Below are 13,495 nucleotides of genomic sequence, written 5' to 3'. Positions count from 1 at the left end.
AAATAGAACAGGCCTGAATATAAATGTAAAAGTTGGTAAATTGTCCTGGAATTTTTACTAACTGAGGAGATTGGAAAAGAATTAGATTCTAGCCGGACATAGTGACAGGTACCTGTAACTCTCAACTACTTGGGAGACTGAGGTAGGAGGATCACTCAAGCCCAGGAGTTGAAGTTCAGCCTGGGCAACACAGCAAGACCCTTTCTTTAAAAGGACTAAGTCCTTTGCCAAAGAAAATTCTAGGTGCATTCAAATATATATATATATTTTTTACTTCAAACTTGGGCCTGGCATGGTGACTCTAACCTGCAACTCTAGCTCTTTGGGATGCCAGGGTAGGAGGATCACTTGAGGCCAGGAATTTGAGGCCAGCCTGGGCAATGTAGAGAGACCCCCATCTCTACAAAAAATAAAAATTAGCCAGGCATGGTATTGTGTTGCCTGTACCCTTAGTGAGGCTGATGTAGGAGGATGGCTTGCGCCCAGGAATTTGAGGCTGCCTTGAGCTGTGATAGTGCCACTGTATTCCAGTCTGAATGATAGCAAGACAAGTATCTCTAAAAATAATAATAAATAATTCAAACTATGTTAACCATGTTTCTGTGTCTATATTGTCTCTGAATTATTAGAGGATTAATAAATGGGGGAAAGGATTTGCAGTAAAACTGACAGGACAGTAATATCCCTGCTAGCAATTTGGTAAGATTTATCATATACATTAAAAATATTCATACTCCTTAACTTAGTAGTTGTTCATTTGCTCTTCTTGGTATCTTTCCTATAGAAACAGACAGAGAAACCAAAATTTATATCTCAGGTTGGTCTAAAGTAATTGCAGTTTTGGACCGTTAATTTTAAATCACTGTAACTAGACTCAAGCACATCTTTATTAATCAAAATAGGAACCACTACAGTCAACACATTTTTGCCAATGAGAAGTAAGTTTGTTTGTTCCTGTAGCATAAAAATCCATGCTTCAGGATTCGACAAACTCTTGCAAAATGTTTTCTGTATTTTGTGGAACTGCTTTCCCTGCAAAAAGTTGGTTGTCAAGAGGTCAGGTGAACATGGTGGGTGAGACAAAACTTCATAGCCCAATTTGTTCAACACTTCATAAGTTGAATGAATTGGTTATTAGAATAATACTTAGTTACTAACAATTGCCAAAACTATAGGTTAAAAATAACCTGAATTCCAACCCCGAAAATGGTAGAATTTGTAATTTTATCTGCTTGTGTACATACCTGTAATGGAATATCATATACTATTTATTAAAAATTTTATTCTTGATTCATTTTATCAAATTAACTCCCTCTACCTCCAAAAATAGCATAGTACCACTTTTGAATAAGATTTGTGATCTTAGCTAGCACCTTGAATTTGTAAGAATATTTTAAAAATATATACTATGACTGAGGTTCCTTCTAGGCATGTAAGGATGTATCAATTTAATGGTAAAATAACATACTTAAGATTTTTTTAACAATCTAGCTGAAAAATTGCCAGTTTGTCATGCATCATGAAAACTAGTTAAACCTTAAAATCAGTTCTCGAATTATCCCTTATTACCATTATTATTTAACATAGTCCAGTCCTTAGCCAAAGCAGTTACCACCCCAAAAAAAAGCAACGTAAGAGATACAAGTATTGGTAAAGAGGGCACTTAGTGTTGTTACAATGTACAAATACTGTCATCCACCTAGAGAATTATCTGGAAAGCTGGTAGAGATTAATAAGGTAGCTAGATAAAAAATAAATATGTAAAGTTTTAAAATGTTAATAACATTTAGATAACAAAGGGAGAGATACGTCCTATTCATAATAGTAAAAAATCCAAAGAACTCTGGAGAGTAAACCTAATTAGACATGTGGTATATCTAGATGAAGAAGGACAAAAGATGTGAATAACAAAGATTATGCCATGTTCCTGAGTAAGAATGCTTCTCAAATTACTCCTGAACTTCATGTAACGCCAATCAAAATCCTAACCTTTTTTTTCTTTAATAGTGTCGGCATGGTCGTTGAATGATTTCTACAGTTCGTTGCTAGAATACCTAAAGTATTTTGGGAAACTAGAATAGAATAACTGGAATTGCCCTAACAATTTTAGTATGCTGGCGTTGATTCCATATTCGACAATAAGTGGAAAGAATAACATTCAGAAATAAACATTCGGAATATAAACCCAGCATACGTAAGAATCTAATAAGATAAATAAAATATTTCAAATTAATGGGGAAATTACAATTATTTTGCAATTACAGAAGATTTTGGAAGAAGGTGCTAGCAATTTGTTATAGGAAAAGGATGGATTAATTGCTACCCCATACTTGAGTATGTTCTTTTTTCTTTTTTTATGGCAGTTTATCAATGTGAAATAAAATACGGCTTTTTAAAATTAAAATGTAAATTAAAATTAAACATGGAGATGAAAGGAAAATAGCCTGGCATTTTTACAGTCTCAGCATGGGTTAATAAAAACATTATATCGGAGGCAGAAAATAAAATGGTCCATTTGACTAAATAGAAACAAAACATGTAAATAAAATTGAAAGGCAGTCGGTAAACTGAAAAAATACATTTGTAATTTTATTGACAAAGGGTCAACATTCTTAGTATTTAAAGACCCTTACAGATGAAGAAAAAGACCCCAACACCCTGGTAGAATGCAGGCTGAAGAACATGAGCCGGCAGTTCTCACAGGACTAAATATAACATTAGTACACATATGTAGATATTCTTTTGATTTAATAATCCTACATGTAGCCATTTGTTCTAATAGCAAAAAATGAAAAATACTTAAACTGGTTAAATTTTGATAATAATTTTGAGTCTGCAGCCATTAAACCTGAACTGTAGATTTCTATTCATTGTCATAAAAAAATCTTAACCATGTATTTCTGAGTGAAAGTAATTATTGAGTAGGGTGGGTAAGGCAAGAGTCAGTGAAGCAATGTCTGGATAAAAATTTGGTAGGATATTAGCATGTGTTTATTTGTCTGTGATTTTCCAGTTGTGCATATGTTTATATAACCTTGGTCATTTTTTTTGAGTAAAGGTTAAAAACAATAATAAAGGATGGATCGATTTGACCACCTAAAATTTAGAAACTGTATATGCAGGGAAAAGAAAAAGTAGGCAAATGACTGCCCTTCTTTGGCCTTTAAACTTCTTTTTTTTTTTTTTTTTTTTTTTTTTTTTGAGACGGAGTTTCGCTCATGTTACCCAGGCTGGAGTGCAATGGCGCGATCTCGGCTCACCGCAACCTCCGCCTCCTGGGTTCAAGCAATTCTCCTGCCTCAGCCTCCCGAGTAGCTGGGACTACAGGCGTGCACCACCATGCCCAGCTAATTTTTGTATTTTTGGTAGAGACGGGGTTTCACCATGTTGACCAGGACGGTCTCGATCTCTTGACCTCATGATCCACCCGCCTCGGCCTCCCAAAGTGCTGGGATTATAGGCGTGAGCCACCGCGCCCGGCCTGGCCTTTAAACTTCTTAAGGGCAGACATTAGGTCTCTTGTTGAATACAGTAGCATAATAAGTACTCAGTATATGTATGTTGAATGAATGCCATGTACATTGATTTGCAGGTGACAGTTTTCACCTATATCTTACAACTTTTTTCTACAACTAATTTCATAATGTAACTTACTTTAGTAGTTACAGTGTTGGACTTAGCAGTACAGAGATTGTCTGAAAGATTCCATTTTTTAAGACCCTTGAAATATTAAATATATAAAAGTTATTCTGAATATAAGCCATGAATTACATGTTTGTTTGCGTTTTATATCTAGGCACTTCTTAAAAGGAGGAAAGAAAATTTAGTATCTGGAACAAAAGGAAAATGAAAATATACTTCCAGCCTAGGCATATTAAAAATTCTGAGACATCAGAAAGGAAAAACATACATCTTCAACATTTTTTTGCATTTATTCTTCTCTCTTCAGACATCTCCTACCCTAGTTTAGTGCCTCATACTCTTTTGCTAACTACTGTATAAACTCCAGATGGTTTTCTAGTTACCAGTCTCATACTGCCTATTGCTTCCAGATTAATCTTCCTGACCCAAATATTTTCCTTGAAGCACAGGAATAAATGTCACTCCTTCCATCCACCAAGTCTTGGGGATATACTTTAACCTATTGATTAAGAGTATTATAGATAGATGTGGCCGGGTGCGATGGCCTAAGCCTATAATCCCAGCACTTTGGAAGGCCCAGGTGGGTGAATCACTTGAGGTCAGGAATTCAAGACCAGCCAGGCCAACGTGGTGAAACCCTGTCTCTGCTAAAAATATAAAAATTAGCCAGGCATGATGCCAGGTTCCTATAATTCCAGCTACTTGGGAGGCTGAGGTAGGAGAATCGCTTGAACCTGGGAGGCAGAGGCTGCAGTGAGCTAAGATCATGCCAGTGCACTGCAGCCTGAGTGACAGAACAAGAGTCCGTCTTAAGGGAAAAAAAAAAGAGGCTTAAAGTCTGTAAGAAACAGAAAGTGGGCCAAGTGTGGTGGCTCACACCTGTAATCCCAGCACTTTGGGAGGCTGAGGCAGGCAGATCACTTGAGGCCAGGAGTTTGAGACCAGCTTGGCCAGTATGGCAAACCCTGTCTCTACTACACAAAAAAAATTGGCCAGGCATAGTGATGCATGCCTGTAGTTCTAGCTACTCAGCAGGTGGAGGCACAACAATCACTTGAACCCAGGAGGCAGAGGTTGCAGTGAGCTGAGACTGTGCCACTGCGCTCTAGCCTGAGTGACAGAGGGAGGAAACTTCTCAACAATGACGACAAAAAAAAAAGAAATAGACAGCATATTAGTATGATCAAGAAAGGTGATCAGGCTGGGAGCGGTGGCCCATGCCTGTAATCTCAGCACTTTGGGAGGCTGAGACAGGTGGATCATAAGGTCAAGAGATTGAGACCATCCTGGCCAACATGGTGAAACCCCGTCTCTACTAAACATACAAAAATTAGCTGGGCGAGGTGGTGAGTGCCTGTAGTCTCAGCTGCTCGGGAGGCTGAGGCAGGAGAATAGAATGTGTGATGACCATTTTTCCCTTCATACCGAGTTCAGTAATCGTAGGCATTAAATAAATAAATCTTTTTAACTGTAAATAAATAAAACTATATTTTTATTCTGAGACTCAAGTGAGAAAGGTGCTTTGGCCTGAATGGTCACTAAAATATTTAGTATAGTAACTTGCTTTTTAAGTGGATCTAAGAATTACAGAAAATAGGATTACTCTAGTCAAAAAGAGTATGAGCCTAATTTTTTAATGGTTTGAAGAAGTTTTTCTAGAAATCATTTCACGCTTTGTAGGTAGAAAAGGAGCTGGATACAGATCAGGGAATCATATAAGAACATTACAGGAAGAGCTACTGAAAAGGGACACAAATATATGGGAAATGGTGAAAGGAGTTTGGATTTAGCATCCCAGTACCTTTAGTTGGTGATATAAGAGTTTAGTAGAGGGTAACTTTGACAAAGTAACGGAAACTGAAGATTTTCAGAAACTCAGTGTGAAATGAATTTAGTAGTGGCTCATGCCTATAATCCCAGCAATTTGGGAGGCCAGGGCAGGCAGATCACCTGAAGTCAGGAGTTCAAGACCAGCCTGGCCAACATGGCCAAACCCTATCTCTACTAAAAATTCAAAAATTAGTCGGGTATGGTGGTGCGTGCCTATAATCCCAGCTACTTAGGAGGCTGAAGCAGGAGAATTGCTTGAACCTAGGAGGCAAAATTTGCAGTGAGCCGAGAAGATCACGCTGCTGCACTCCAGCCTTGGCGACAGAGCAAGACTCCGTCTCATAAATAAATAAATGAAAGAAATTTATATTTTGCACTGGTAGAAATTAAATTAGCTCTAGGGATCAGTCACTAGAATCGTTAGATTTATCTGGAGTTTGGGAGATAGAATATTTTGGAATTATTTTAAGTGTGGTAATTAAAGAGTTTCTTTGGGATTTTGGTTTGATTGTAGGCGATAACTTAATGGGATGAGGCAGAAAACAGTTAAGAGCCATTGTAGATTGCAGATTAATGGCTTTACTATAAAGCCTTCCATTAATCTGTGGTTTCAAACTCTCATCCAAGCTTTGTGTTTCACAGACTTGTTGAGCCCATTAAAGAAATGGAAGTCTCGCTATATGATGGAGCAGAATGTCACCAAATTACTTCGGCCTCTGTCTCCAGTCACACCACCCCCTCCCAATTCAGGCTCAAAGAGCCCCCAGCTAGCCACACCTGGCTCATCACACCCAGGAGAAGAGGAGTGTCGAAATGGATACAGCCTCATGTTTTCACCAGTCACATCTCTTACTACTGCTAGTCGCTGCAACACTCCTCTGCAGTTTGAGGTGATTTGGGTTTGGTTGTCGGGAGTGCTGGATATGAAAATCATCACTTGTACCTTCTCATTTCAAATATAATACCTTTCCAGATGTTTCTTTACTATCTTCCTTCCCCATCTCAGCAAGAGAATGGGAAATCTCAGGGTCATTGTGGCCTGTTAACTGGTAGCCTCTCATCTTGGCAGCCCCTGTACTTCCTAGAATAGGCACGGTGCTACCACAAATCCCATTCATGTATCTTTTGCATGCAATCCATCAGTCTCCATAATTTTAGGTAGTAAGCATGCTAGATCTCCATCTTTATCTTTACTGTATACTTTGATCAAAATAGGCCTCTAGCTGCCTATAGTATCTGTTAGTAACACCAGCCTTAGAGCACAGATGATATTGATTGATTGTTTCTAGGCCTTTAAATAAGTGAAGTGTCTTTCCCAGGTTGTTAGGTATTTTCATTGTGACCTTCGTGAACAGAGATTTAGAAAACATTGGAGTATGGCTTATGGTGAATGCGGATTTTTTCCACTCCAGGTTACTTTCCCTCTTTGTTATAATGTCTTAGGAATGAGAAGTAAACAAGAGACTAGCAACATGTGTTCATGTATTACCTTCACTGTTGGATTAAGTTAGAAATTTTCTGTCTGTCTCACCTATTTCAAAAAGTAATTTTGAATCACTTTAGCGTTCAGGTTTGGGTGACAGCAGGTTTGAATACAGTCCATTTATACTTTTTTAAAACACTTCATCTATTGCATGTTACTTTGATTCGTAATTAAAATAGACACTGTCTCTTCTCAGAAAAATCTGTTCTGACCACTAAACACACTCTGCCCCCTTGCTTGCACTTCTCCAGATGTGTTTTTTGAGAAAGGTGAAGGTTCTAACCAATCTTATCTTTCCTACTCAGCTTTTGGAAACGTGAGGATTCATAATACTTGGATTTTTATATGAGTAAATCAGAAAGGGATAGCTAGCAACATTGAAAGCAAAACTATACTCTGTCTTACCCTAGACCTCTGCTTTTGGAGCAGACCTCTTTCTTGGTGAGGGAAAACACCTCCTGGTTACATAATGAGTTTTCTAGGGAAATTACTCTTTACCAGATCTTTGTGACATTCTTTCAGCCAGATAATAAAGCAGCTGACTAAGGCCTTTCTAACTTTATCTACTTGCAGTTGACTTTGCAGTTGCACCTAGAGCTGTATAGTAAGGTATCATAGAAGAATTCTCCCTGGAGGGCATAAGATTGTAGGAATAGAGTTTCATACTTTATCAATACAGGTTTTATTATAAATGTGGAATTATGAAAATTAGAAGGTAAGTCACTTTCCAAAACAAGCAGGTTAAGTACCCAGTGCATTCCTTATCCCTTCTAGTATTTGGGATAACTATTAAACACTGCAAATATAAGATTATTTTTTTAAATTGGTAATCATTTTAATGATACAGTCCAAGCATAATGTTAAAATATTAGGAGGTAAGGAAAATACTAAATAGTAAAAGGTCCAAGCATGGTTCCACTTGCATTTTCACTAAGGAAATATAACATTTCTCGTCAATAATAGAACAGATTTTAACCACCCTAACCCATTCTAATCACCATTTTAATGGCCATACTCTTTTCTGTGTTTTCTAGTACAGAGAGGTGGGGAGCCTTATTTGTATCAAAGGCTTGACACATTGTGAAATATCAAAAAGGTGTCATATATAAAGACCAGCTTAGGCTGGTCTCATACCTGTAATCACAGTGCTTTGGGAGACTGAGGCAGGAGGATTGCTTGAGGCCAGGAGTTTGAGACCATCCTGGGTAACATAGACCACATTTCTCCAAAAATAAAATACAAAAATTAGCCAGGTGTACTCGCATACACCTGTAGTCCCAGCCATTTGAGAGGCTGAAGCAGGGAGATCACTTAAGACCAGGAGTTGAAGGCTGCAGTGAGCCATTATTGTGTCCCTACATGCCACCCTGGGCAACAGTGAGATCCTGTCTCTAAAAATAAATAAATTAAAAGACCAGCTTAGGCCAGGTGCAGTGGGACACACCTGTAATCCCAGCTACTCGGGAGGCCAAGGCACGGGAATTGCTTGAACCTGGGAGGTTGCAGTGAGCCAATATTGCGCGACTACATTCCAGCCTAGGCAACAGAGCAAGACTCTCAAAAAAAAAAAAAAAAAAAAAAAAAAAAACACACACACACCTTATCAGCTTAGTTTGGGGAAGGGTATTTTTGAAAAGGGGAAAAGCATTCAGGAAAATAGTAAGAAGTTTTAAGTGCTAAGGGAAGAAGATAAGTGGTGGAAGAGAACAAGATCTTCAGGAGGGGAAAGCATCTAGAAAGAAGAATGAAAGCAACATTGGGAGGGCAAGCTTAGTTAGCCTCTCCTTTCCACCAGGATAATTCTCCCCTTCTTTTCTTGCCCTGAGAGCCATACTCTACTTTCTATTTCACACACAGTTGTGCACCACCCACTTTCCATGCCAAGGAAAATTTATAGCCGAAACCCTGCTTTGCTGAAGCAGCCTCAGTTTCCCACTACCTCAGCGTACACCTACCACCTAGGCCACAGTTATCCACATTAGGCACCCTTTCCTTACATCAGCCCTAGCACTCCTGCGTCCTTGTCACACTACCACCATCACTCTCCATACATGTTCCCATTTACATCTTTCCATTAAGCACTCACTGCTCAGTCTCTGTTATTGGAGTTCTGCCTCAGCTGAAAGTCCCAAGGTAGAGTCCTCTGTAGGATGCAGGAACTTAAGTATACATATACATTTTTTGTCTGCTGTGTTGCCAAAAGTACACTGGATTTTACAAAATAAGATTAATAGGGGTGCTCAGGTCTAATTAGACTACGCAAAGAACCAGCTCTAACCTGTGAGCTAGGGATTCCATCAATCATGTTTCCTGTAACTGTCATTCAGGAAGAACTGGCCATCTCTCTAACCATGTCAGCCCCCAGCACACTAACATCTCCCCCTGAATAGCAGGGGTGGGGGCCTGAGGCATATAAGAGAATAAAGAAACGTGACAAGTAGAAGAGACATTGGGTGAAGGAACAAGGTCCATCTAATGAGGAATAAGGGGTAGGGTGCCCCCTCAGTAGCAAATACTAAAGGTTGCTAAACTCTCATCTAAAATACAAAGAAGTATAACACCAAACCTTCACCAATCTAACTCTTTCCTGATATGTGCTTGAGATGTTTACTTATAGCATGAAACATTATAACCAATTTATCCTTAAATGCTTTCAAAGACACCAGGAAGCATTTTAACAAGTCATTCTGTCCATTGAGATGAGTTCTGCAGTTAAACATTTCCCCTATGCATTCTTATTCAATTCCCCCCCCCGCCCCCCGCAAAAAAGTTGTGGCTAACATCTATGCTTGCTTTTATTTTTTGTTTGTTTTGTTTTGCTTCTTGACTTCGAGTAGATGAATAACAAGATGCTTTTCCCTCCTCTAGAACATATCCTCCCCTGAGAGTTCCCCTGCGCATAGGCCCGAGTCCCTGTCACCCGAGGTAGTTATCACACCATCTCAATCACACTTGGAGGCTGAGAGTGAGTGTTCATGAATGTGTTCCTGAGAGTATGGGGAGGGCCGGGGATCTGAATGAGTGGGGTGATGGGCTGGAGGGCGGCCGCTTAGTCACAGTAAGTTGAATGAGTCTTCCTGTGTGACTGTGACTACACAGGACTGTCAATGTAGATGGAGGAAAATGAAGTAGCCGTGTGTGTGTGTGTGTGTGTGTGTGTGTGTGTGTGTGTGTGTGGTGGGTTGGTTTTTATTGTTTTGGGGGAGGGGGTGGCTGAAGTTCTATTAAAGAATAGAATCTAGAAGTCAAGATGCTGATATGTGGCAGGAGCCTTGTTAAAGAAAGGGTAATGAATAAGGTCTGTTAATAAATAAGGAACGTTGAGTCAAGTTTGTAAGCCTGTTTTTGAGTTGGGTGTTGACTTACGCCTTGTTCTAAGGTTAATTTGACAGCTCTGTAAACCAGATGTTTTGGTCTTTGGTTGATAGATTAAGCAGCCTCTTTAGGAAGGGAAAGTTATTCTATCTTTCAGCTTTTCTACATTTTCTCTGTAGCTCCTTACTGGATACACATGGAAACGAAGTGAGTCCCTGGCTTTGTGTCACAGGTCACCATTCTGCAATGGCTAGGATATGGTTGCTGTACAAGTGTTACCTCTTAGGATATCAGTAGAATGCTTTTCTCACAAACCCTGCTGCTGTGGATATGTCAGATTCAGATTTTAGTGTTAGCGTTTTTATTATAAGTTTTTGAGTGTGGTAATGATTAACTCTGAATCTATTAATACATGGGACCTTTTTTCTCTTGAAGGGAAAGTTTGAGTCTCAGAAATACTGAACTGAACTGTAACCCCACCACCTTCCAATAAAAAATTAGGGCATAATTCAGTGACAATTTACCAAATTCTGAAACAGTAGTAGTTTAAAGGTCAATGTGAAACTGAAAAAGGTTGTATTCCACTAATATACTAGAGATTTTCTTGGTGTTTTGACTCCAGCTTGTTAGAAAAGTAATGCTGTCTCTTCCAGTTGTTAAAGATTCTAAGATAGCATAATTTGGAGACTGATATGGTATGGTATCTGGTTTTCTGGTACCATTCTTTGTAGACGGTTAGCTGTAGTTGACCTAGTATTTATTTATTGGAAGTTTGGAGGTTATGATAACCAAATAGTAGGTGGAGTTTATTTTTGGTACATTTCAGCATTTCATAATCTGCAGTGATGAGCATTAGTGGTTTTGTGGTATATTGACATACATTAGAGGATAAAGAAAGAAGAATTGAGTGGCCAGAAAGTTGTATGAGAAACATACCTTCTTTAACAGTGAAAGTGAGTCAAGAACTGGTTGGTTGATGTCTTTAATGCCATCCTCCTTTACTGAACCAGTAACTTAAATACTTACCTTCTCCTTTCCTCCACCTTTTTCCCTCCCCCAACCTTCCATCAATATTAATTTAGAAATGAATAAACCCAGACGCCAGTTATCTTAAGACACCAGTCTCATCTTTGTAGTGTGCATGGGGCAAAGGTAAATTCCTAATTATACCACTTGTCCCTTAGTGTAATACAAGGTTACTCAGCAACCTGATGAAAGACTAAGCAGTCAAAATAGTCACATTTAGCCAATTACCTAATTCTAACTTTCCCAGTATTTCCCATCCAGAAAGACTTGAAAGCAATTTGGGAAAGGCCGGGATTCTGTAGTACTCTGGCCAATGTACACTGTTGCTGCGTGTATTCTGTTGCTACATTTACAGAATATAATGGCTTTTTCGCTCTACTTCTATCCCTCTTATCTTTCCCTGTTCACCTATGTCCTTCTTCCCCTCCTTTCTGCCCTTTGACTTTTTCCTTTCTCCCCTACCCCATGTCTCCGTTGATTTTTATTCTTTCAGCTTTGTCACCGAAAAGACCTGGATTTGGCAAAAGTAGGATACCTTGACTCCAACACTAACAGCTGTGCTGATAGACCTTCCCTGCTCAACTCAGGTCATTCTGACCTGGCTCCTCATCCTTCCATTGGACCCACTTCTGAGACTGGTTTCCCAAGCAGAAGTGGAGATGGACATCAGACCCTCATGAGAAACTCAGACCAGGCATTTCGGACAGAATTCAACTTGATGTATGCCTACTCCCCTTTGAACGCTATGCCTCGAGCAGATGGACTGTATCGAGGGTCTCCTCTAGTAGGGGATAGGAAGCCTTTACATTTGGATGGGGGATATTGTTCCCCTGCAGAAGGATTTTCCAGCAGATATGAACATGGCTTAATGAAAGACCTCTCTCGTGGATCCTTGTCACCTGGTGGTGAAAGAGCCTGTGAAGGAGTCCCATCTGCTCCCCAGAACCCACCACAGAGGAAAAAAGTAAGTGTTTCGTGTTATATTGGTGAACTTTTCAAGAATGATAACCAATTAATTCAGTAAATATTCACTAAGTTTCTGCTGTGTGTTCCACACTGCTTTCAGACAAGTGAGACATAGCCTCTGCCATATCCAGTGAAAGACAGGCTATTTTAGTACAATTTGATGAGTGTTGTAAATATTCAGCAAATGTAAATGCCTGTATGTCCCATATACTTGCTAGGCAATTGTGAGTTTAGAGCAGTGAAAAAGAAATTTTACCTATTACTTAGTGTGTCCCAAGTTCTAGGCACTGTGTTAAGCTCTTTAAATGTGTTTTATCCTCACAGTAATCCGATAAGATAGGCAGTTTTCCATTTTGCACAAGAGGAAGCTAAGGCAAGTTGAGTAACTTTCCCATGGTCACACAGCTAGTAAATGGAAGGGCCAGGATACTACCCAGCTTGAGAGAGAAGGCTGGAGTGAGAGGTGGCAGATTTAGCTGAATCTCAAACAGTAGGAGTCAGCCAAGCAACAAATGCGGGTGAGGTATGTTACTGCAGAGGGAGTAGATCAGGTAAATAGGTGGCCCCTCCATTGTGTGGGCAGCCGGTATGCAGTGTGCTACAAACAGTTGGATGTTGTCCTATCAGGTGGAAGACTGAGATAGTCAAGAGGAAAGTACAGAGAGTGCTGGGCTGGGCCGGGCCAGGCTATGGGTTAGGACTCCACTTGTAAGTAACACCTGATATAGAAGTCACAAAGCCAAAAATGTGCTTTTGCATAAGTGGTTCTCAACCATGGGTGTTTGAAAATGTGTAGGAGTGTTTTGAATTGTCACAGTGACTTGCATTTATTGAGCAGGACCAGGGATGCTGAATGTCCTGTGTAGGGGACAGTCCCATGTAATGGCAAACATCTGTAGTATCCTCATTAAAATGAAACATAGTGTTTTTTTTATATTTTCATCACAATGATATTCATTACCAGAATTTATTAACTTTCCAAAATTATGTATAGAAAAGGCATATGCAAAACTGTCTTACAATTTATATTTCTGTTACATTTGGACAGCAAAATGAGAGCCCGAAGGGGGCAGAAGGAGGAGGAAATGTTGGCAGATAATTTGGAATAAGATAGTAATTGGTGGCCGGGCACAGTGGCTCAAGCCTGTAATCCCAGCACTGTGGGAGGCCGAGGCGGGTGGATCACGAGGTCAAGAGATCGAGACCATCCTGGTCAACATGGTGAAACCCCGT

General features: G+C 39.6%; 1 protein-coding gene across 21 annotated transcripts in view; it reads left to right on the top strand.

The window, feature by feature from the left end:
- SETD5 (SET domain containing 5) overlaps window positions 1-13,495 on the top strand; it is an 80,195-nt gene that overhangs the window by 60,183 nt on the left and 6,517 nt on the right. For 15 of the 21 annotated variants that reach the window (XM_017501579.2, XM_017501574.2, XM_037728874.1 and 12 more), the window contains 3 exons: window positions 6,115-6,362; window positions 9,824-9,880; window positions 11,790-12,260. In XM_017501579.2, the coding sequence (XP_017357068.1) occupies window positions 6,115-6,362; window positions 9,824-9,880; window positions 11,790-12,260 (776 nt within the window). The remainder of the gene's footprint in view (window positions 1-6,114; window positions 6,363-9,823; window positions 9,881-11,789; window positions 12,261-13,495) is intronic. The other 6 variants (XM_037728882.1, XM_037728880.1, XM_037728886.1 and 3 more) reach the window with 1 other exon arrangement.

The sequence above is a fragment of the Cebus imitator genome, unplaced genomic scaffold, assembly GCF_001604975.1.
Source record: "Cebus imitator isolate Cc_AM_T3 unplaced genomic scaffold, Cebus_imitator-1.0 Scaffold281, whole genome shotgun sequence".
In the NCBI taxonomy this organism is placed as follows: domain Eukaryota; kingdom Metazoa; phylum Chordata; class Mammalia; order Primates; family Cebidae; genus Cebus; species Cebus imitator.
This window is presented reverse-complemented; position numbering and strand designations above follow the sequence as displayed.